Source organism: Vombatus ursinus, unplaced genomic scaffold (assembly GCF_900497805.2).
Source record: "Vombatus ursinus unplaced genomic scaffold, bare-nosed wombat genome assembly UNPS02014837.1, whole genome shotgun sequence".
Taxonomy (NCBI): domain Eukaryota; kingdom Metazoa; phylum Chordata; class Mammalia; order Diprotodontia; family Vombatidae; genus Vombatus; species Vombatus ursinus.
This window is the reverse complement of record NW_020954615.1, coordinates 5,949,855-5,970,798: the sequence shown is the minus strand read 5'-3', so window position 1 is coordinate 5,970,798 and position 20,944 is coordinate 5,949,855. Positions and strand designations below refer to the sequence as shown.

The 20,944-nt window shown below is 43.7% G+C and overlaps 1 protein-coding gene across 1 annotated transcript in view; it reads right to left on the bottom strand.

Moving 5' to 3' along the window:
* The window catches only part of DOCK5 (dedicator of cytokinesis 5), a 245,450-nt gene that overhangs the window by 59,995 nt on the left and 164,511 nt on the right, over positions 1 to 20,944 (bottom strand). The window contains exons 22-27 of the mRNA XM_027839938.1: positions 16,734 to 16,868; positions 9,946 to 10,057; positions 8,165 to 8,235; positions 7,527 to 7,633; positions 3,719 to 3,855; positions 1,069 to 1,164 (exon numbers count right to left, since the gene is read on the bottom strand). Coding sequence (XP_027695739.1) covers positions 1,069 to 1,164; positions 3,719 to 3,855; positions 7,527 to 7,633; positions 8,165 to 8,235; positions 9,946 to 10,057; positions 16,734 to 16,868 — 658 coding nt within the window. The remainder of the gene's footprint in view (positions 1 to 1,068; positions 1,165 to 3,718; positions 3,856 to 7,526; positions 7,634 to 8,164; positions 8,236 to 9,945; positions 10,058 to 16,733; positions 16,869 to 20,944) is intronic.

The window sequence follows — 20,944 nt, the reverse complement described above, 5'->3', positions numbered from 1 at the left end:
AAACTTCACTGCCATCAGATTTATGACAATGGGAGTCTTCAAGTGGAAAGTGTTGAATGCTTGTGCTCAGGTCTTGGGAGGGTTGGCTCCTTCATCCCAGCAATATGCTGTCTCCTCTGGGTGACTGATGGTGGAAGCACTCTGCAGCCCACCAGACCATGGGGTAGGCCAGTGGTAAAGGCCACCAGTGGACTTCTGAAGTCACTGCTCTGAGCCAGCCACCTTTGCAAAGGGGAAGGCCTGGAGATCATTCCTCAGTATGTATTTGCAATTCTAAATCTTCCTTTGTCTCTAAGAATCTGTCACGCCCTGTGGATTTATTTTTTTAATGGGTCTGTCTGCTTTCCCCCTGTATATCTCTAATTTTCCCTTCTATCTGTTTCCTTCATCCAGGTTGACTAGAGATGTGACATGTGTACTGTGTAAGACTCTGTCTGAAGACAGAAAAATCCCCTGGGTGAAGTCCTTGGAAACCCTTGGGAGCAGCAGTGGGGCAGTGACCAGTCCGGTTTTGCAGGGCTCAGACCAGGGTAAGCCAGACCGTGGGTTTCTGAGGTCCCTAGCACCGTGGCCTGAGATGCCTGGGAGGACCCTGGAGATCTAGCACTCTGAACCTCAAAGTTTCAGGGGGTTCTAACCCCAGGAGGTAGAGGTCAGCACAAGAACCCCAGGGCAAGATCAAGCAAAGGTGATCACTCCATCCAAAAATGTTGCAGGGGGCAGAGTCTAGCCTGGTACAAAGGCCTAATTCAGGAACTAAAGCTAGAGAGATGAGCAAATCCAAGAAAATACTGACCAGTATGACTTTTTTTTCAAATTTGCAAATTTTTTTAAATGCAAAAACAAAACAAAACAAACCAGGTGCTCAGAGAAGAGGGGACAAAAAACACCTCTCTCCTTCCCTCTGCGGAAGCAAGGGACCATGGGTATGCACACTGCCTGTATCGTCAGATCTGTGGATGCAGGGGACAGCCGAAATGGTAGGGAGAGGAAGTCTATATTCAGAAGTGAAGGTCGTTGAGAAACACAGCAACTTAAGTTTAGGAATTTGTAATAAATGGTTCTCACAATGTGGGGAGACTGCCGGCTCATCCCAATCACGGTCCGGTTGATTCTCCTTAAGAGACGCTCCATGATCAGCTGGATGTGCGTCGAGGTGGGGCCCTGAAGGAGGAACACAGAAAGAAAGGCCGGTCATTTCACTCCAAGTGGTACTACTGGATTCCAGAGAGCTCTGCATGGAACACGCCTGCCTCTTTTTATTTTATTTTTGTTTGTTTGTTTGTTTGTTTTTTGGTTATCGGGGTTAAGTGACTTGCCTAGGACCACACAGCTAGTGAGTGATCTGCTTCTTTTTAGTGCCTAACTGACCTTTTCCCTTCAAAGAAAGAGACTGTTAAAAAAAAAAAAAAGCAAGAAAGAAAAAGAAAGAAAAAAAATCATTGAACGTATTCAGCTGAGAAGTGTGGATGATGACCGTTGGGAGAAAGGAGAGGAATACCAGAGCTGCTAAAACAGGCCTTTGTGAACGCGTTATGACGCAGAGGGCTTATCACTCATTCATTCATTTGTTCAAAAAATATTGCCTCAGTCATTATTGAATGAACCCAACTTGTCAGTTATAGAGTCAAAACTAGAAATCAAGCCTTCGGTTTAAATAGTGTGGATTACATCTGACTTTAGGTCAAATTTATGACCAAGGAGGGGTATTTTTTTATGTTCTGGGAATATTTTATCATCTATTGTTTGTTGTTGTTTGGTCACGTCTGACTCTTTGTGACCTCATTTGGGGTTTTCTTGACAAAGTTACTGGACTGATTCGCCATTTCCTTCTCCATCACATTTTACAGATGAGGAAACTGAGGCAAACAGGGTTAAGTGACTTGCCTAGGGTCATACAGCTAGGAAGTGTTGGGGCTGGATTTCCTGACTCCAGGCCCGGAGCTCCATTCACTGAGCCATCTAGCTGTCTCCTAGACAGAGGGTAAGTGAGTTGCCCATGGTCTCATAGCTAGTAACTGTCTGGGGCCAGATTTGAATTCAGGTCTTCCTGATTCCAGGCCCAGTGCTCCATCCACTGGATCATCTACCTGCCCCTTTGTAGTCTATTAGCATATAGTAATTATACCAGAATATTCACACATCATTTTCTGTTGTGCTTGAATTGGTTACAGTCACAAGCTACTTGGCAAGTAGCTTCCTTTCTTTGTGCCTCAGTTTCTTTACTTATGACATGAGGGGAGTGGATTAGAGCAGAAGGGTCAAACTCCCATAGAAATTCATCTCTGTGGGCAGAATATTGACTTAGAAAACCACAAATTAACATTATCTATGTTGTACTGTATTTTTATTTAATTTGCCAAACGTTTCTAGGCAATTAGATGGCAGTAGATTGCCAGGCCTGGAGTTAGGAAGACTCATTTCTCTGAGTTCAAGTTCAGCCTCAGACACTTGCTAGCTGTGTGGTGCTGGGACAGTCATTGAACCCTGTTTGCCTCAGTTTCCTCATCTGTAAAATGAGCTGGAGAAGGAAATGGCAAAACCACTCCAGTATTTTGCCAAGAAAACTCCAAATGGGGTCATGAAGAGTCGAACACGAGTGAACAACAACATACGTTTCTCTATTATATTTTAATCTGGTTCAAGCCACACTGGGAGTTCTGGCTGTTTGCCATTCCTCGACTAGATGACCTTTCTGGCCCCTCCCAATTCTAAAATCCTGTGATGCCTGCTTGTTGAGGTTATATTTGCTCTTATGACATGATTGGTCACAGCTGTGGTTATCTTGAAGACAAATTCTTGGTAAGGAATGGACACCCCCTCCCAACCCCCAATGAGAACGTGATTTCCATAGTATAGCAGTTGCTTATCTGTAAAATGAGGGGTCACACTAGATGCCCACTGAGGTCACTTCCAACTTGAGCTCAATGATCCTACATTATTAAGGAAGACAATCTTTCTGGGCCTCAGTTTCCTCAATTGAAAAATAAGGTGGGATGGATTTGTTGGCTCCTCCCAGCTCTAAATCTATGGTCCTACAAGCCTAGGACTCCAAATTTAGGGTCCTTCACACTGCACCACAATTCCTTCAAAGGCAAGCTTAGGTAGCGCGTCTTCTACAGAAGCCTTTGGGGTTCTCTTTCCCAGAAGCAATTGTTTTTTCTTTTGGAGGCAATTGGAGTTAAATGACTTGCCCAGGGTCAAGTGTGCTATTAAATGTCTGAGGCCATATTTGAACTCAGATCCTCCTGATTTCAGGGCCGGTGCTCTATCCACTACATCACCTAGTTGTGTCCCTAGAAACAATTTCTTCCTCCTCAAACCTCTCGAAGTCACTCTGGTTTCTCTTTTTTTTCTGCTTTCTAAACTTTATTCCGGGTATTTACTTATTCACGTCACCCCCATGTCCCCACATTAAGTTGTAAGCTATTCGAGGGCAGATCCTCCGTTGGCTTGCACCCTGGCACTGAACAGTGTCTGGCGCGTCAACATTGGGTGAGTTGGACTGAGCTGCAAGATTGCATAAGGTGCAATAGATGGCTTTAAAAAGCCACCTTGAGGGTACTTTGCACTTGGGAGTGGGGCCTGCTCAGCCCCACAAAGAGGTCTCGCAGACATGTGGAGAGAACAGGGAGCTAGCGGCGTCATCATCCCCCCAGCCCCAGACAAGTGCAAGGCTGGCTCAGCCCCGGGGAGGGCAGGCAATGAATCCACTCACCACATCCTTCCTGTCCAGCACTTCCAGGATGTTGCTGAGGAGCTGTGAGCTTGCCTCATGGTCGGGCTTGTTGGACTTGTCATCGAGCTGGCCGCTGAGCTGGTCAATGAGCAGGGGCAGCAGAGCATCTCTGCACTCTGAGGAAGGAAATGGGGACACCAACCGCTGCCTGCTGGGAGCTGCAAAAGCCTTCCACTACAGGCAAGCGCTCTGCTCTCTGGCCAAACCAGAGACTTCTCACTGCACCCCCCGGGGTCCAAGGCTAGCTCAGCCGGCTTAGACGATATCGGCACACTTGATGTGTGTTTTGTTCTCTCTCTCCTTCCTTCCTTCCGTTTCTTTTTTTCCTTCTTTCTCATTTGTCCTTTTTTTCTTTCCTTTCTTCTCTCTCTCCTTTTTTCCTTCTCTCCCTCATTTCATTCCCCTGTTACTCTCTCCTTTCTTTTATTTACAACTTTTGCTTCAAAAACATAAAATTTCTGTGGGAAGAGGCAGCGAGCCCAGCCCTAGGCTGGGAGGGAGGAGACTTGGGTTCAGATCTTGCCTCAACTGATCCGAGTTGTGTCTTTGGACAAATCATTAATCACGCTCAACCTAAGTTTTACCATCTGCAAAATGGAGATAATTCTTCACATAAATTAATGTATAAACTCAGACACATAATTGGAGAGCAGGGCAGGTCTGGACTTTGTGATCCATGAAGACGTGATCAACAGATGTTCAATAACCAAACTGAGGCCCAAATAGGGAAAGTAACTTACCTAAAGTCATATAACTTAAAAGAGCTGGGACTTAATTAATATAAACTAATGTATGTTAACATATAATATTATCTCTTCTACATAACACAACATATGATCCTATAATAATATACTAAAACTAAACATATATTTATATATGTAAACCATTAATAATATAATGTTAATTTAAACTCGGATTTACGGAATGTTAGAGTTGGAAGGTGCCTTTTTGGAATTTCTACTCTAATCATCTTTTGGAAACTGAGGCCTGAAGAAACCATTTCAAGGTCACAGTGGAAGAATTCACTTTTAACTTTGTATAGGCTCATGAGGGTAAAGAGGGTCATCACCCCTCTCTCTGGGGGCTTGGAGATCTCCTGTGGATTCTCCACCCTATTTGGATGGCATCCCTGCCCTGTTTCAGCGCCATGATGGGTTCAGGGGCTCTGCTTATAAAACAGAGAGGAGGGTCACACAGAAGGTATCAAGGCTAATCGGCCCTCCCGGTGGTCTTGGTTGGACACAGAGGAGTTCTTGGTATATTCTCACCATCTTGCCTTCAGCCTGGCTCAGAGCATATCTGGGGCAGAACAATGATGCCCCAGCTCAAATACTGCCTTCTCTGGGCCATCTCCTTCATTGCTTCTGTGGAGAACACCCTCAGACCTTGCGTAACACTTAGGATATTATAGTTTATAGCAATCAGTGCCAGAGTCTTATATGTAAACTGGAAACTACTTAAAGGCTGGAACCGTCTTATTTAATCATGTTACCCCCCACAACGATGAGCCCAGTACTCTAAATATAGTAGGTGCTTAGTAAATGTTTGCTGTATTTACAGTTATTTATAATTTAGTAAAATTAAATCCAATGGTGCCAGACACTGGTACAAAGAGACAGACATGAAGCAATTTCTGCTTTCCATGAGCTTATACCAGCAGCTGTCAGAGTTAGGTTCACAGGATGAGGCAGAACCTGGAGAATCCAGCACACGGGAAGGCTGGGAGGATGAGGCGGAGGGCATGAGTTGACCTTTAGTAAAGATTCCTGGTTGCAGACAAAATGGAATGATTATAAATATATTTATTCCATTAACCCCTCTGTGCCTCAGTTTCTTCACCTGTAAAATGGTGGGGCTGGACTTGAAGATCTTTTCCAGCTCTAAATCTGTAATTGCTTTAATAAATAATAACCTGAGGGTATCATCAGGGTAGATAGGAAGGAAACAAGCATTTTAAAAAACCTACTATGTATTGGGTACTTTACAAATATTATCTCATTTGATCCTCACAACAATGCTGGCAGGGAGTTGGGAAGAGGTGCTGTTATTATCCCCATTTTACGGATAATAAACTGAGATATACAAAAGTAAAGTGACTTGCCCAGGGTTACATAGCTAGTAAGTTCTAAGGTTGGGTCTGAACTCAGGTCTCCACTGCATCACCTAGCCACATCTAGAGTAGAAAGAACTATTCCAGATTCATCTGCTGCTTCTGCCACTTACTAGGTCTGTTACCTTGGCTAAGGCATTCTACTACTCCAGGCCTCAGTTTCTCCATCTGTAAAATGACAAGGGACTCAAGATCACAGCCACCAGGGCCTACGCTTCACTGCCAGTCAGGCTGTCTGCACCACCTGAGAGGGGCAGGTTTATTTTTAAATGAATGGTTTGCAGCTCTCTGCCTTGGTTTCTGAAGTTACAGCCTACACGGGGAATAAGAAGAAAGTGCTTAAAAGGCTCCCCACTGTCTGCCCGTGGCTTTCCCTCACACTGTGAGCAGGGGGAGGGTCTGGGAACACAGAAAGATGACTGAAGTCCTGAATGTCTGGGGAACTGCAGAGACTCAGGAGCTGACCTCAGCCTCCCCCGAAGAGCAGGTACCCTGGGGCGCCTGGAGCACCTGTAAACGATACCTAGCGAGGACCCTGGTGACTCATTCTGGGATAGTGGACCATTGGCTCGAGAAGGGGCTTGGCTGGCATTTCAGTCCTTGGTGCAGAATCCTGACTCTGCAGTCTAATGACATGGGTCCAACTCCAATCTCCACGATCTTGGACAAATCCTTGACCTCCTTGGGCCTCAGTTTCCTAATTTGTACAATGAGTGGATTTGACTAGTTGCCCTCTGAGATACCATCCCTTCCAATTCCAGATCTATAAATCTCTGACTCTTACTGAGCTCTGGATCAGTAAGGGTCCTAGAGATGTTAGAATGCTTTCTCTCAACCAGGGGTGGGAAATCTGCAGCCTCGAGGCCACATGTGGCCTTCTAGGTCCTTGGGTGCGGCCCTTTGACTGAGTCCAAGTTTTACAGAACAAATCCTTTTATTAAGGGGATTTGTCCTGTGAAGTTTCGACTCAGTCAGAGGGCCCGCATGGGAGGCCATAGGGGGCCACATGTGGCCTCGAGGTCACAGGTTCCCCACCCCTGCCCTAAATCATCAACCCACACCCCCAGGGCCATTCCCCTAGAGGGATCTCCTGTCCTAGAGGCCTCTGAGCTTACGTTTTTTTCCTTTTTGGCAAAATTTAGCTCTTTACATGTAGAAACTATGTCATTTTTTTCTTTTTATCTCTAATTCTTAGCAAAGTGTCTGGGTGAACAGTAAGACGGCCCTGAGGCCATCTGGTTCAAAATTCTAATTTTATGGATGAAGAAACTGAGGTCTAAAAAGGGGATGTGGAGGGTTCTATGACTGTGTAAAAGTATAGTGATGGTTTTATGATCTCAAATTGGTGGGATGCCCTCCATTAATCACAAGATCTTAGATTTCAAAGTAAGAAGCACCCTAGAGGTCATTATTTTGTCTTTGGAGAAATTGAGGCACAGGGAGGTTAAGGGCTTACTTAAGTAAAATGTAACCATAAGGTTAGGGCTTGAAAAGAACTAAGAGATAATAAAATCCAGCCCCCTCCTTTTAAAGAGGAGTAAAGTGAGCTAATCGCCCTGTCGAGGGTCACACAGGGAGGAAGTGGCGGAGCTGGCACTGGGACCCGAGGCCTCTGATTCCATATCAGGAGTTTTCTTGTTGCTAAGTTGACTTGAGTTGACTTGGTGTGACACTCACCCGTCTGGTGGAAAAGGTTACTTTCCACTATCTTGGTCATGCAGTTCAGCTTCTGGCGGACCAGTTGGTTATCAGGAATGCTTTGAATAAATTTGCTGAAGAGGATGCTACAAAGAACCAGATCCATTAGGGGCCTCCCTCACCCATCCCCCACCCAAGGCGGCACTGCCAGGGTCATCCTGGCCTTCCCCGCCCTCCCTGGGACGTGGGCTGACAGGGAGCCCTTCTCTCTGAATGGGAAAAGGAAGACTAGATTCTTGGAGCCTTCCCAGAGGCTCAGGACAAACACTCCTTTCTCTCGCTCACCCCCTTTCGACACATCCTCTTCCATCAGGCGCTTGCAAAAACCTGGCCCACCTCTAACAGCCCTCCTCCAATGGCCCTCCTCTTGCCTCTCCCCACACCAAGAAGATCCTGCCCTGTGCCTTCCTTTGGTCCTTAGGTACATGGCCCCTACAGGCAGGTTAGGAGTGCCCGGAGTGCATCTTCTGGTCCATTTGTGTCCCTACACATATACATGTGCGCTCAGTAGAGACGCTGGTCAAGTCAATGATGACAGCATCCTCCCTTGTCAGCCCTAGGGGCAATGCCTTGTCTTGGCTAGGCTACATGCAGATGGCCAACTCACTCCTCTTTACCTGAGTTCAACAGGATCAAACACCATCTTGACATCATTAATTATATTGGGAAGGTACTTCAGAGCTGCGCCCTGCAAGAAAAGTAAGACAGATGGAGAACCAGAACGAACCCAACCCTCTTACTTTACAGATGAGGGAACTGAAGTTCAGAGACAGTCTTGGAATAGGCTCCAGGGACAGGTCGATAAAGGGTTTCTATTTTGAAAATGCATACACAACGACTACAATGATGTAAATGGAAAGAATAACGAGAATGAAACAACCAAATCTGAATGTTGTGAAATTAGAACGATCACTCTTAATCCCAGAGAAGACATGTGAAAAGATATCTCCCCCCATCTCTTCAGAGGTGGGGGCCTATGGGTATAGAGCACTGCATGTAATGTCCCTCTTTTCTTCTTATTTGTTATAAGGAATTATTCTTTGGAAAAGGAAAGGGGGGATGTATTACGAAATGCAGATGATGGGAAAACAAAAGATTAATAAATATATGTTAAAAAGACTCCTAGACAAAAAAGCAAATAATTAAAAAGAAAAGATCTTTGAAATTCAGGCTGAAGTGGATGCCAGTATTCACTGTCTCCTAGGTCCTTCAATCTATAAAATGAGGGGGTGAGGTCACTTCCAACTCTAGATCTCTTAGCTTATGAAAAGGGTAGAAAGTACACAATCTTCCGAGTCAGAGGTTTTGTTGTTGTTCAGGTTGTTTCAGTCCTGTCTGACTCTTCATGACCTCATTTTGGGTTTTCTTGAAAAGATACTGGAGTGGTTCACCATTTCCTTCTCCAACTCATTTTACAGATGAGGAAACTGAGGCCAGCAGGGTGAAGTGACTTGCCCAGGGTCACCCAGCTAATAAGTGTCTGAGATCTGTGCGTGATCCTATGGACCCCACTGGGCCCTGGATCCCAAAGAACCAACAAAAAATGTGAGTTTGATTTCTCCAAGCCTTCAGCAATATCTGCCTCCTCTGGGGTCATCTCTTAGATGTCGTTCTTGCAGTCAATAGAAAGCATTTTCTTTTTGGAAAAAGAAGGTTTCTATTTATCCAAAGAAGATGCTAATTCCCGCAGTCCTGGGACCTTCCAAAGGATGGCATCAAGAAAGAGGAATTGGCCCGAGTGATCATCAGGTCTAAAGTCCCGGGCCCTCACAACCCTCTACCTTCTTTCCAACTCTCAGAGAATTTTGTACCTCTCTTTCGTGCTTTTCGTATTTTCCTTTGGAATCTCGATTGATGCGTCTATCACTCATCGTTTCTACTAGACGATGAATATTTCACGAGCAGAGGAAGCATCTTATTCATCTTTAAATTCTCCAAGTAACCAGCACACTGCTTTGTACGTAGTAGGGAGATAATTGATGCTTGCTTGTTGAATGAATGATAGAGAAATGAATGAATGAATGAATGGACAATGAATGAAAGCCGATGAATGGTGATGACAATTACAGATGTTGACACTCTTGGGAAGGGGAGACTGTCCAAGGATAGGAGGACTACATGAAACAGAGCTCTTAATGACTTTTCTGAATTTACACGTGTCAAAAAGAAAGCGAAGGCATGTGTGCAAATACATTTTGTATAAAACAGATGGATAAAACTAGAGGAGTGTTGGGAGAATTATCCAGTCTTTTCATAGAAAGGCCCATAGTTCCCCAAGCTCTCCTAGTATATTTGGATTTTGATTCCTTTTGGTAAAAAAAAAAATCTATTTCTAGGCAATTTTCCAGGAATGCACCCAGTCTGTAAGACAAGGTAGGTCAGTGAATATCATACTAACCTTGATCTTAACAGCCTCCTCCAAGGGTCTGTCCATTAGGTTATTAAAGGAGAGAAATAGCTTGCGAATTGCATTGTTAAATTCATCCCCATCTTCACTTTGACCATAAAATCTGAAGGAAAAAAGAGGAGAGGGTAAGGAATAATCAACCTCAAGGAAATCTAGATTATATCCAGAGACTCAACAAATCTAGAGCATACCCAGTACCCCACTGTTTACTCCTCTTCCTAGCTAGGCAGAAAGCAAGAGGCAGCTAGATGCTGCAGTGGATAGAATGCTAGAGCTGGAGTCAGGAAGACCTGAGTTCAAATCCAGCCTCAGATACTTATTAGCTATATAAGTTATTTAACCTCTGTCTGACTCAGTTTCCTTTTCTGTAAAAAGGGAATAATAATGGCACCTACCTCCCAGGGTAGATGTGAAGATCAAATGAAATGATATTCATAAAGCATTTTGCCAACCTTAGAGTGCTATATAAATGTTAGCAATTAAGACGATTCTTTTAGATTTGATAGGATCTAGTTGAATAACCTGAGATGGCTAAAATCTGGAGGAAAGCAGAGAAATAATTTAATAACTGCTGTTCTGTAACCAGAGTCCCCAGCTAGCCAACCATGGAAAGACAAACCATTTGTTAAGCTCTGGGGACACAGAGGGAAAATGAGATTGTCCCTGATCTCAAGGAACTTGCATCTAATCTTGGGAGGCAACACATAAAAGGGGCTTTAATTCATGGCAGATGGGTTGTTTTTGTGGGGTTTTTTTGGGGCAAAGATACTGGAGTGGTTTGCCATTTCCTTCTTCAGCTCTTTTTGCAGATGAGGAAACTGAGGCAAACAGGGTGAAGCGACTTGCTCAGGGTCACGCAGCTAGTTAGTGTCTGAAGCTGGATTTCAACTCAGGTCTTCCTGACCCCAGACCTGGCGTTCTATCCACTGCGTCACCTAGCTGCCCATTATTATCCCTTTACAGATAAAGGAGCAGAGGCAGACAGCAATTAAGTGACTCGCCCAAATCACACAGCTAGTAAGTGTCTAAGGCTGGATTTGAACTCAGGCCTTCCTGACCTCAGTCCCTATACTCTTAACCACTATGCTGCCTACTTATCCTTGATGGAAAGGTATTCCTCATTGATAAGACACTGGCGCTCCCCGGTCCTTTACATAAAAACCTAACAAACACACAATGCCAGGACCCACATCTCACAGATTTTTGGAAACTGTGCAACGCTATCTGAAGGTGAGCTGTTATTACTACTGCTTTCATTGTCTAATGGTTGTTTGAAGGAATTAACCTTTGGCCGTTTGGGAATTTTTTAGCAATAAGAAGCTTGGAGTTCTCCACAAAGTCTTTGATCTTGGCCACTGATCAATATAATTCCAGGCACTTGTTGTCTATCACTTACTGCTGGAGGTTTGCTGAAATTGTAGGGAGCAGCTTTTGAGAAGCAGGATTACCCCGTTCGGTAGGAAGAAGGTGACTCTTTGTAACAGAGGTGCCATTACTGAGTGCCCATCTGCCAAAGCCATAGTTGAGTACGGACATACGGGGTCTCTATAAAAGGGGGGAAAGGGCCACGTCACCCTTCAAAAGGCAGAGGGAAGAACAAGGGGGCTGCTGCCCTAGACCACTCTGGGCAAAGGTGAGCAGCTGGCCAGGGAGGTGGAAGTAAGAGGTTCCAGGGAATAAAATGGCCAGGTCGTCTGAGCCTGAGGAAGCAAGTGATTGGCATTGTTAGACACACATCCTAGACCTGAGGAAAGTATATTTCAAAAAGGTCAGAGGAATGACAATTATTACATTAAAGCCAGAGACTCTAAAAGGGAAAAGGAATGCTCAAGAGGATCTCAAAAACAAAATTCTAATAATGAAACCACAAATGATCTGGATGAGAAAGAAAATGATGAGATGGGCTAACGTGTGGTTCTGGGGACGCTGACGATGTGACATCTGAAAACAACACGTGGAAAAGACGAAAATAAGGTCACCCAGCCAGCTCTGCACCCTTTGGGCCCAGCTGGCATTGCTGGCATGGGAATGGAAGCTTCTTCAGGACAGAGACCGGTTCTCTTCTGCCTTTCTGTCCTGAGAACCTAGCACAGTGCTCGGCATACAGTAGGTGCTCAATAAATGCATTGATTTGAATGGGTGACCAGAAACTATAAGCATTTTGTCAATAAGATTAAAAATTCAAATGAGCTGAGGCTTGACAAAAACACTGAAGGCAATGAATAGGTATTTGTGGTTTTTCAAAAGCTTAGTTCGTTCGGGGCAATAACAAGGAAGGAAAAGACCCACAGATTGAGGAAGATGGTGTAAGATCTGGCAGAGAGAATGCAGAACCATTCAGCTTCTCTTCCAAACAGGACGGTTTGCAACCAAGGCAGACCTGGCCAAACACAGTTACAAGGCAACGGAGAGCCAAGACAGGTGAGAGGGCTGAGCTACGGTAAATGAGCTCAAGACTCTGGGTCCAAATTAAGAAAAATAAAATTATAATTAAGTAATAATTATGACAATAACATTTGGGTGTTTTTTTTGTTTTTTTGGTGTGTGTGGTAAAGAATACAGCAAGAAGAACTAGAAAGAGAAATTCTACTCCAATAACTACAGATGCTATAAAATATGTGTGTGTGTAACTTCCAAGATTCACCCAGAGACTATGTGAATCTAACCATAAAATATTCTTTGCAGAAATAAAGACAGACCTAAATAATTGTGGTTTACCATTTCCTTCTCCAGATCATTTTCCAGATGAGGAAACTGAGGCAAACATGGTTAAGTGACTTGCCCAGGGTCACACAGCTAATAAGAGTCTGAGGCCAGATTTGAACTCAGGTCTTCCTGACTCCAGGCCTGGCGCTCTATCCACTGTGTCACTGAGCTTCCTTGAGTCAGGAAGACCTGAGTTCAAATCTGATCTAACAGCACCCACCTCTGCAGGTCGTGGTAAGGATCCAATGAGATAATTTTAGTAAAGTGCTTTGCAAACCTCACAGTCCTACATAAAGGTTAGAGATTCTTATTCTTATTATTCTCAGGTGCATTCTAAGAGATCTGATTATATTGTTACAAAACACCACCTTACATTTACATGACACCTTAAAAAACCACCTCTTTTAAATTCATCACCTCATTGCATCTCCACAAGAACCTTTTCTGAAGCTCTGAAGTCATCAAGACACATATTATCACTATTCCCATTTTAGAGATGTGGAACTGAACCCCTGAGAGGTTGAATGATTGCCCAAGGATAAAGGGAAGCGGGTGTCAGGGCCAGCCTTACTCCATGATCTCATCTTTGCCACTCACTCTTAAGGAATTTGCAGGTGTGGTTGTGGAATGAGAATATTTGATATAAGGAACTATCGAGAGTAGGAGACAGAACACGGGAAAACGAAAGGAGAACAAGGTGGATGCCAGCAAGTAGAGACTGGTGAGTTTGATGTTAGCCCCTAGTAAAATTCTAGACAGGGAAGTGAAACAGACAGTTTACAAGAACTTAGAAAGGGAATTGGTAATTACCAGGTGCCAGATGGATTCATTATGAACACGTTATGCTGAACTAATCTGATAACCTTAAATGACAAAGTCACTTCAGGCCATCCTCCTGGGAGACTCAATGGCGCACCCCAGCCCTCTCCTCCACCTCTAGTTTAAGGCACAGTAATCAAATCAATGCTACCCATTGTTTTTAGAAAGTCTGTGTTCATTGATGGCCTGATAACTCCACTCACCATCCACCATACTTTTTTAGGCCAACAGTCTCTTCCTAGGCCACCATTTCCCTGTTGGAATTGTCTGCTCTGTTGGGCTATAAGCTCTTTCAGGGTAGGGACTTCTCTCTCTTGTGTATTTGTAACCTCAGCTATAATCAATCAATCACAAGCATTTAAAAAGTACTTATTACATGCTCCCTACTGGGGGGAAGGAAAGAAAGGCCTCTGAAAGCAGGATTCCTGCCCTCCAGGAACTCACATTCTAATGGGAGGGAGGACAGGAGCTAAGTGCCTGCTAAATAAATTTTTTTCATTCATTCATTCATGGTGGATCAGGGCACTTTCATGGCTATACTATATCTGAACTCTAGCAAAGCATTTGATAAAGTCACTCAACAAGATGCAGAAATGTGGCCTGGATAACTAGACGGACTCATAGCTCGTTCAATAATAGTCAAAGAGCATTCACTGATACCAGCAGGGTTAGGGCTCTGCGATGGAGCACCTCAAGGGTCTCTTCTCAGCCTCATCCTGTTCAATGTTTTTATAAAAGACTCGAGAAAAAACGCAGAACACAGGTTTGTCAAATTTACATAGGACATACATCTGGGAGATGTATCCAATACACGGAATGACTGAATCGAGATTCAAAAAGTGTGGATAAGAAGGTAAAAAGGGCTTAATATAGCTCAGATTTGGTGCACTAATTCCGTGCACCAACACAGAAATGAGCTGGATGAAAGTTCACGGTGAATTCTATGTACTGTACTTAGGTTAAAAAACACAAATCACCTCCATAAGTACAAGAGAGCAGAGACACGAGGTTAATAGAAGGGTTTGTGACAAAGAGACTTAGAGATTTTCATTTGCAAGCTTGATGGGAACAAAAAACAAACAAACAAATACAAATCCCCAGATGAAGTCTGCTAGCAAGGCATTTGACTAAGTTACTCATCACAGTCTCATGGATAAAATACAAACTAATGCCACCAAATGAAATGATCCCACTGTATCCTGCCCTGGTAAGGGCAATGCCCGCAGAGTCAAGGATTGGGTGGCATTGAGGGAGACTGAGTGAGCTCCCTATACCAATGAAATCAGAGAAAGAAAAAAAAAACAAAGAAAGAAAGAGAGAAAAAAAGAAAGAGAAAGGAGGGAAGGAAGAAGAAAGAGAACTGAAGAAAAAGAGAAAGGAAGAAAGGAAGAAAGAAAAGTTCCTACTACGTACCAGGCACCATGTTAAGTGCTGGTTATTCAAAGTAGGGTGGAACTAGCTGGCGGTACTTAATCCACTGTGGACTGAGTTCTGAACTTGTGCTCCAAAAGATCTGGGTTCAAATTCTGCCTTTTGGCAGGGACACTGGAAACTGGAGTGTATCTCAGGAAGGCAACTAGCATTGAAAGGTGTCTTGAAATGATTTTATGAATAATGAAGAGGGAACCTGGGGTGTTTAACCTGAAGAAGAGATTGAAGGCACACATGAAAAGGAAGCTCTCTGAGGGACGGCTTTGGCATCTGTATCACACCAGCAGAGTATCGACCTAATGTAGATTCTTAAGAAATGCTCAAGTAGTCAATCAGTTGTTCTGTAAATCAATCATATTGTAAAAAAAGTAACACAATGAGAAGGAATGGCATTGATGCAATCTTGTAAAGCAGCAGTTCTCACAGTAACGGGGCCACGATGGATGCAGCGCACCAGGCGTGACTTCCCCTGAATGTGAGCATCTAGTTTTGTTGGGTCCTTTGGGACTTCCAGGTTGTTGGTAAGGTTCATGGGCCAGTTTTTCTGACTATATTTACCACCCTAGGTATGCTGGGCAAGATAAAATTAATATTAAACAAATTCAAACGTTTTTTTATGGGCACCATTGCACTGAGGACTGCTGCTTTAAAGTTTCTAAAGGACCTGACAGGCATTCGGCATCTGGCCACTGTCTTCTCCATCTTCAATTCTGAAAAGATTTACTCTGAGAAGTCTCAAAGGGCAGATCTAGGCCTAACTCCTCAAAGTTCCAGGGATGACCATTTTAGCACCTTTTACAAATAAGAGCCAGCTTAGCATGGATTAGATAGCTGGCCTCCAAGCCAGGAAGACCTGAGTTCAAGTCTAGCCTTTGACACATTCCAGCTGTGTGACCCTGGGCCAGTCACTGAACTAGTCAGTGTTCTAGGCAGCTCTCCAAGGCTACAATTGTAGGGAAGGTACTGACCTGCTTTGGTAGAGGGGGCTTATTCACCTAGGATTTCCCTATATACCCCACTGGACTACGATGACTGGAGGAGAGAGTGAGGCCGATGACTTTGCACAGCCCTGCCTCACTTAAATCCAGTTCGCTTGCAAGTCAAGACATCCCCCTCCTGATGTCATTGATCTTCTCGGAGAACGAAGGACAAACAACAAATCCCTACGTACCAGTAGATCCCAGTCTGGTCCCTAGCCCTAGAAACAGGAGTAGTCCTCCAGTAACTTCTTAACTTTCCAAAAATTGATGGGTTGCCTATTAAGTAGTGAGTTTCCACCATTTTACTTCAGCATGCATTGAGTCAGTGCCTACTGTATGCAATGGCCATCTCATGGGCATGGGGAACAAGAAGACCCTACCCTCAAGGAGCTTACCGTCTAATGGGCCATGGGGTGGATAAGTAGAAAAGAACTCTCTGGGAAGGGAGAAGAAAAAGGGAGGCAGAGGGGAGAGAGAAAAGGGGTGGAGAGATGGTAGAAATGAGAAGAGAAAAAAGGAGAGGAGAAGGGAGAAGGGAGCAGTTAGGGGAAGGGAAAAAGGAGAAGTGGGGGGAAGGGAGAAGGGAAAGAAGAGGGAAGGAGGAAAAAGACATTTGAAGTGGTAGCTGAAGGAAAAAGACATTTGAAGTGGTAGCTGAAGTGAAGATGACTGATGGAGGAAGGGAAGAGAAGAGAGGAAAGGGCCAGAACTGGAAAACCACCTATCAAGGCATTCTTGCACGGGCCAGGAGACTGGATGTGAGGTGCCCACTCTAAGGTTCAAGGCTTCTGGGCCCACATCGGCAGGTGCAAATCACTTTAACTGGCATGTCCCATTCATTACCTCAGGTACAGGACACGGGACTGGACAATAAATCTGAAGAGGTACTTCAAGGCTTTTAAGGCAGCAAAAAGCAAATCTGTCTTGCTGGAGTCCTCAGCGTTCCCCACATAATGGTTCAGTACTTTGGTGAGTTTCCTTAGAGAGGCAAGAAAAAAAGAGAGAAAAAAAACATGTCATGAAGTAAAACGATAAATCAACTTTTTTTCCCCTGGTGAAAAGGAAACATGGCCCACTGGATAGTGGGAATCAAGATCTTTTACAGACTTTGCTACAAGTAAGCAAAAACACACTCAAGTGACTCAGTTTATCAACCCGTAAACCTGAGCACTGTGCTAAATGCTTCATAAATATTACCTCATTTAATCTTTAAAATAACACCAAAAAGTAGATGCTGTTTTTATCCCCATTTTACAATTGAGGAAACTGAGGCAGCCAGGGGTTAAGTGCCTTGCCCAGGGACACACAGTTCATAAGTTTCTGAGGCTGGATTTAAATTAGAGTCTTCCTGACTCCACTGTACCACCTAGCTGCCTTTGACAAACCAAAGACCATCAATAGTTTCTTCTCACCAACAGGATGAAAAACAGCCATTCAAGCCCCATCACCATCTAACTCCAACCTACGCTGGCATCTTACTTCACACGATTCCTCTTTACATAGTCACAGCCACCTAGCACTTCAAGGTTTACAAAAATATATTCTGTTACTCTCACAATTCTGTAAGTCTCACAATAATCCTAGGAGATGAGGGCTTTCATTACCTCCATTTTACAGGTGAGGAAACTGAGACTGAGAGGTTAAGTAGTTTGCCTAGGATAGCAGAGGTGGGGAATGTCAGAGGTGGGATATAGTCCCAGATTCTTCCGAATCCAAATTTAGCCCTCACTCCCTTCTCATTTTTGTTCATTGAAAGCTTCTCTTTCCTTCCAGGCCCAGTTTCAGTGCCTTATCTTCCAAGAACCCTCCTCTCATTCTGTCAGCTGAAACTCACTGTTTCCTCCTCTAATTTTCCAATTATCTGGACTTCTCTTTTTCCCCATTATTATTCTACTTTATTTAATTATTTTTGTAAAAGATTTAATTTCACCATCTATAAAAAAGGGAAAGTAATACCTGTTTGAAGGCAAACTTTAATGTGCTAATTATTATTATGAATGCTGTTCTTGTGGTTCATTGTCCCCCAGCCCCCAGCAGATTGCAAGGTGCATGAAAGAAGAAATTGTGTTATCTTTCATCTTCCTAAGTCCATGACCTCGCTGAATCCAATGAGGATGTATGCAAGGCAGGCTTCAAACCTCAAAGTGCTATGTAAATGACAATTATTATCACCACCATTATTATTATTATTATTACTAGTATCAGTAGTAATAGTTGTTGTTCTAGGGCAGCTAGGTGGCACAGCGGGTAGGGTGCTGAGTTCAAATCCAGCCTCAGATACTATTAGCTGGGTGACCCTTGGCAAGTCATTTAACCCTGTTTGCTTCAGTTTCCTCATCTGCAAAATGAGCTGGAGAAGAAAATGGCAAACCACTCCAGTATCTCTGCCAAGAAAACCCCAAATAGGGTCATGAAGAGTTGAACACAACTGAAAACGACTGAATGATGACAAATACCAGTAGTAATTCAAACCTTAAAACTATTCTGCAATTTATAGTCTGGTGCTAACTATTGAAGGTGAGGGGCACATGGTGGGAATGCTGCATATATATAGGATTCACTTGGCAGATTTTTCCTCATTCTTTTCTTCCTCTTCTTCCTCCTTTAAACTTGTTTCGTTTTGTTTTGTTTTGTTTGTTACAGGGGTTGACTCTCTGGTCTCAGATTGTCAGTGGCCTCATTAGACTGTAAGCTCCTGGAGGGTAGGGATTGCCTTCTGTCTCTTTTTGTATCCCTAGTGCTTAGCACAGTACCCGGCACATAGCAGGTCCTTAATAAATGTTTATAAACTGAGTATTGATTGAGCCATAAGCTTCACTGGTAGTCATTCTAACTAGAGAACTAGAGTCCCCACCAAAGATGGGCAGTCATGGAGTCCTGGTGGGTGATAGGCAGCACCCTCATTAGTGAAAGAATAGAGCCAAAGTATTTCTATGTGTCTGTGTTTTTATCTTTTCCTGGCTCAGGAGAATGGAAGCTCCTTGAAGGCAGTCACTGTTTCATGTTCTTTCTGTGTATCCCCAGCCAATACAGTGCCTGGAACATAGCTGGTACATAATTAAAAAAAAAAATTGAATTATTTTCTTTGTTTCTTGCAGCAACCTTGAGAGATAGGGATAAGGATTTGACCAATAATTAACTCATTACTATGGCAACTCCTGGGTGAAGAAGCTTCCCCTATCAGTGTAGACTGGCATTTCTTTCCTCTGCGGCCCACAGAGCACCGAGGGGTTAAGGGACAGAAAACCAGGTCTTCCTGGCTTGAAGGCCAGATCTCCATCTTCTGGAATGGTCATCCCCACTTTGTAGATGAGGGAAAGGGAATGAGCATTCAGTAAATGCCTACTGTGTGCCAGGCATCGTGCTAAGTGCTTTACAAAGATCATCTCATTTGATATTATTGTTTATAATTTATCATTACCTTTTTGAACAAAGTTCTTACCATTGGCTGTGTCCCTGACCCTTTTTGACAGTCTGATGAAGCCTATGGATATTTTCATGTGGTGATGTTTTAAGATGAATATAACAAAATACGTAGAATTACAAAGGAAACCAACAAATATATGTGTGTGTGTACATGTGTATATCTGCATACATATGTAGATATATGCACATGCATGTACATGTTTATGTGCACATGTAGATATATACATATACACATACATATACAAGCATGTGTGTGTGTGTGTGTGTGTGTGTGTGTAAAAAAGTTTATAGACCCCAGGTTAAAAACTCTTGTTCTTGATTGAGTCAGAGGTTGGGCACAAGGGAAAATATGAACAGAGCCTTGGTAACCTCCCTGCCACTGCTGTCAGGATCAGAAGGAAGTGATGGTAACTTCTTCAGTTCTGCTCAGTGTCATTCAGTTCAATTCACAAAGCATTCATCAGCCAAGTGCCTGTGCTGTGCTCAGGTATTCTTCTAGGTGCTGGGGATACAAGGATAAAAACCTAAAAGAGTTCCTGCCCTCAAGGGGCTTACCTTCTCCTAAGAGATACAATGTGTAAAGAGGAATAGGGACTGGCTCTGTGATTTATTTCATTGGTGTAAGGGAATCATGAGTACAGTGCCTGGCACATTGTTGTTGTAATTTAGTTGTTTCAGTTGTACACAACTCTTCATGACCCCGTTTTTGGAGTTTTCTTGGCAAAGAGACTGGAATGGTTTGTCTTTTCCTTCTCTGGCTCATTTTACAGTTGAGGAAATTGGGGCAGCTAGGTGGTGCAGTGGATAGAGCACCGGCCCTGAAATCAAGAGAACCTGAGTTCAAATCCGGCCTCAGACCAAACACTTGACACTTACTAGCTGTGTGACACTGGGCAAGTCACTTAACCCCAATTGCCTAAAAAATAAATAAATAAATACAGTTGAGGAAATTGAGGCAAACAGGATGAAGTGACTTGCCCAGGGTCACACAGCTGGTAATTGTTTGCAGCCAGATTTGAACTCAGGAAGATGAAGCTTCCTTATTCCAAGCACAGTGCTCTATCCACTACACCACCTAGCTGTCCCAACCTGGAACATAAGTAGGCGCTCAATAAATGTTTGCTGATGATTGAGAAACCTTCTACCAATGCAGGTTGGCACCTTCTATGTAACTTTCAGCAATAGAGGGCTGCCCTGAACATGGAGAGGTTGACTAATTGGCTCATGGTCAACTGGGCAATTTATGTCAAGCCGTATCTTCCTTCCTCCAAGGCCAGCTCTCTATCCTACTCTTCTAAGCTGCCCCTTATATAAACAAGTAAATAAATTAAAGATGATGTGAGGAAGGAGAGAGCATAAAGAACTATGGTGTGGAAAGGAAAGATCAAGAAAAGATTTCCTCTGGAGATGGTGCCTGAGCTGAGCTCATGATTCTGCCGATGGAAGAAGCAGAAAGTGAATTCCAACCTTGGGGGATACAGCCTATGCAAAAGCCTAGGGGCAGGAAATGGAATGTTAAGTGAATGGAATAGAAATTAGGCCAGTTTGAAAGGTAGTTTGTGAGGAGAGCCACAATGGGAAACAAGACTTTTTGCTGACAAACGGTAAGCCTTAACCTGCTCTCTCTG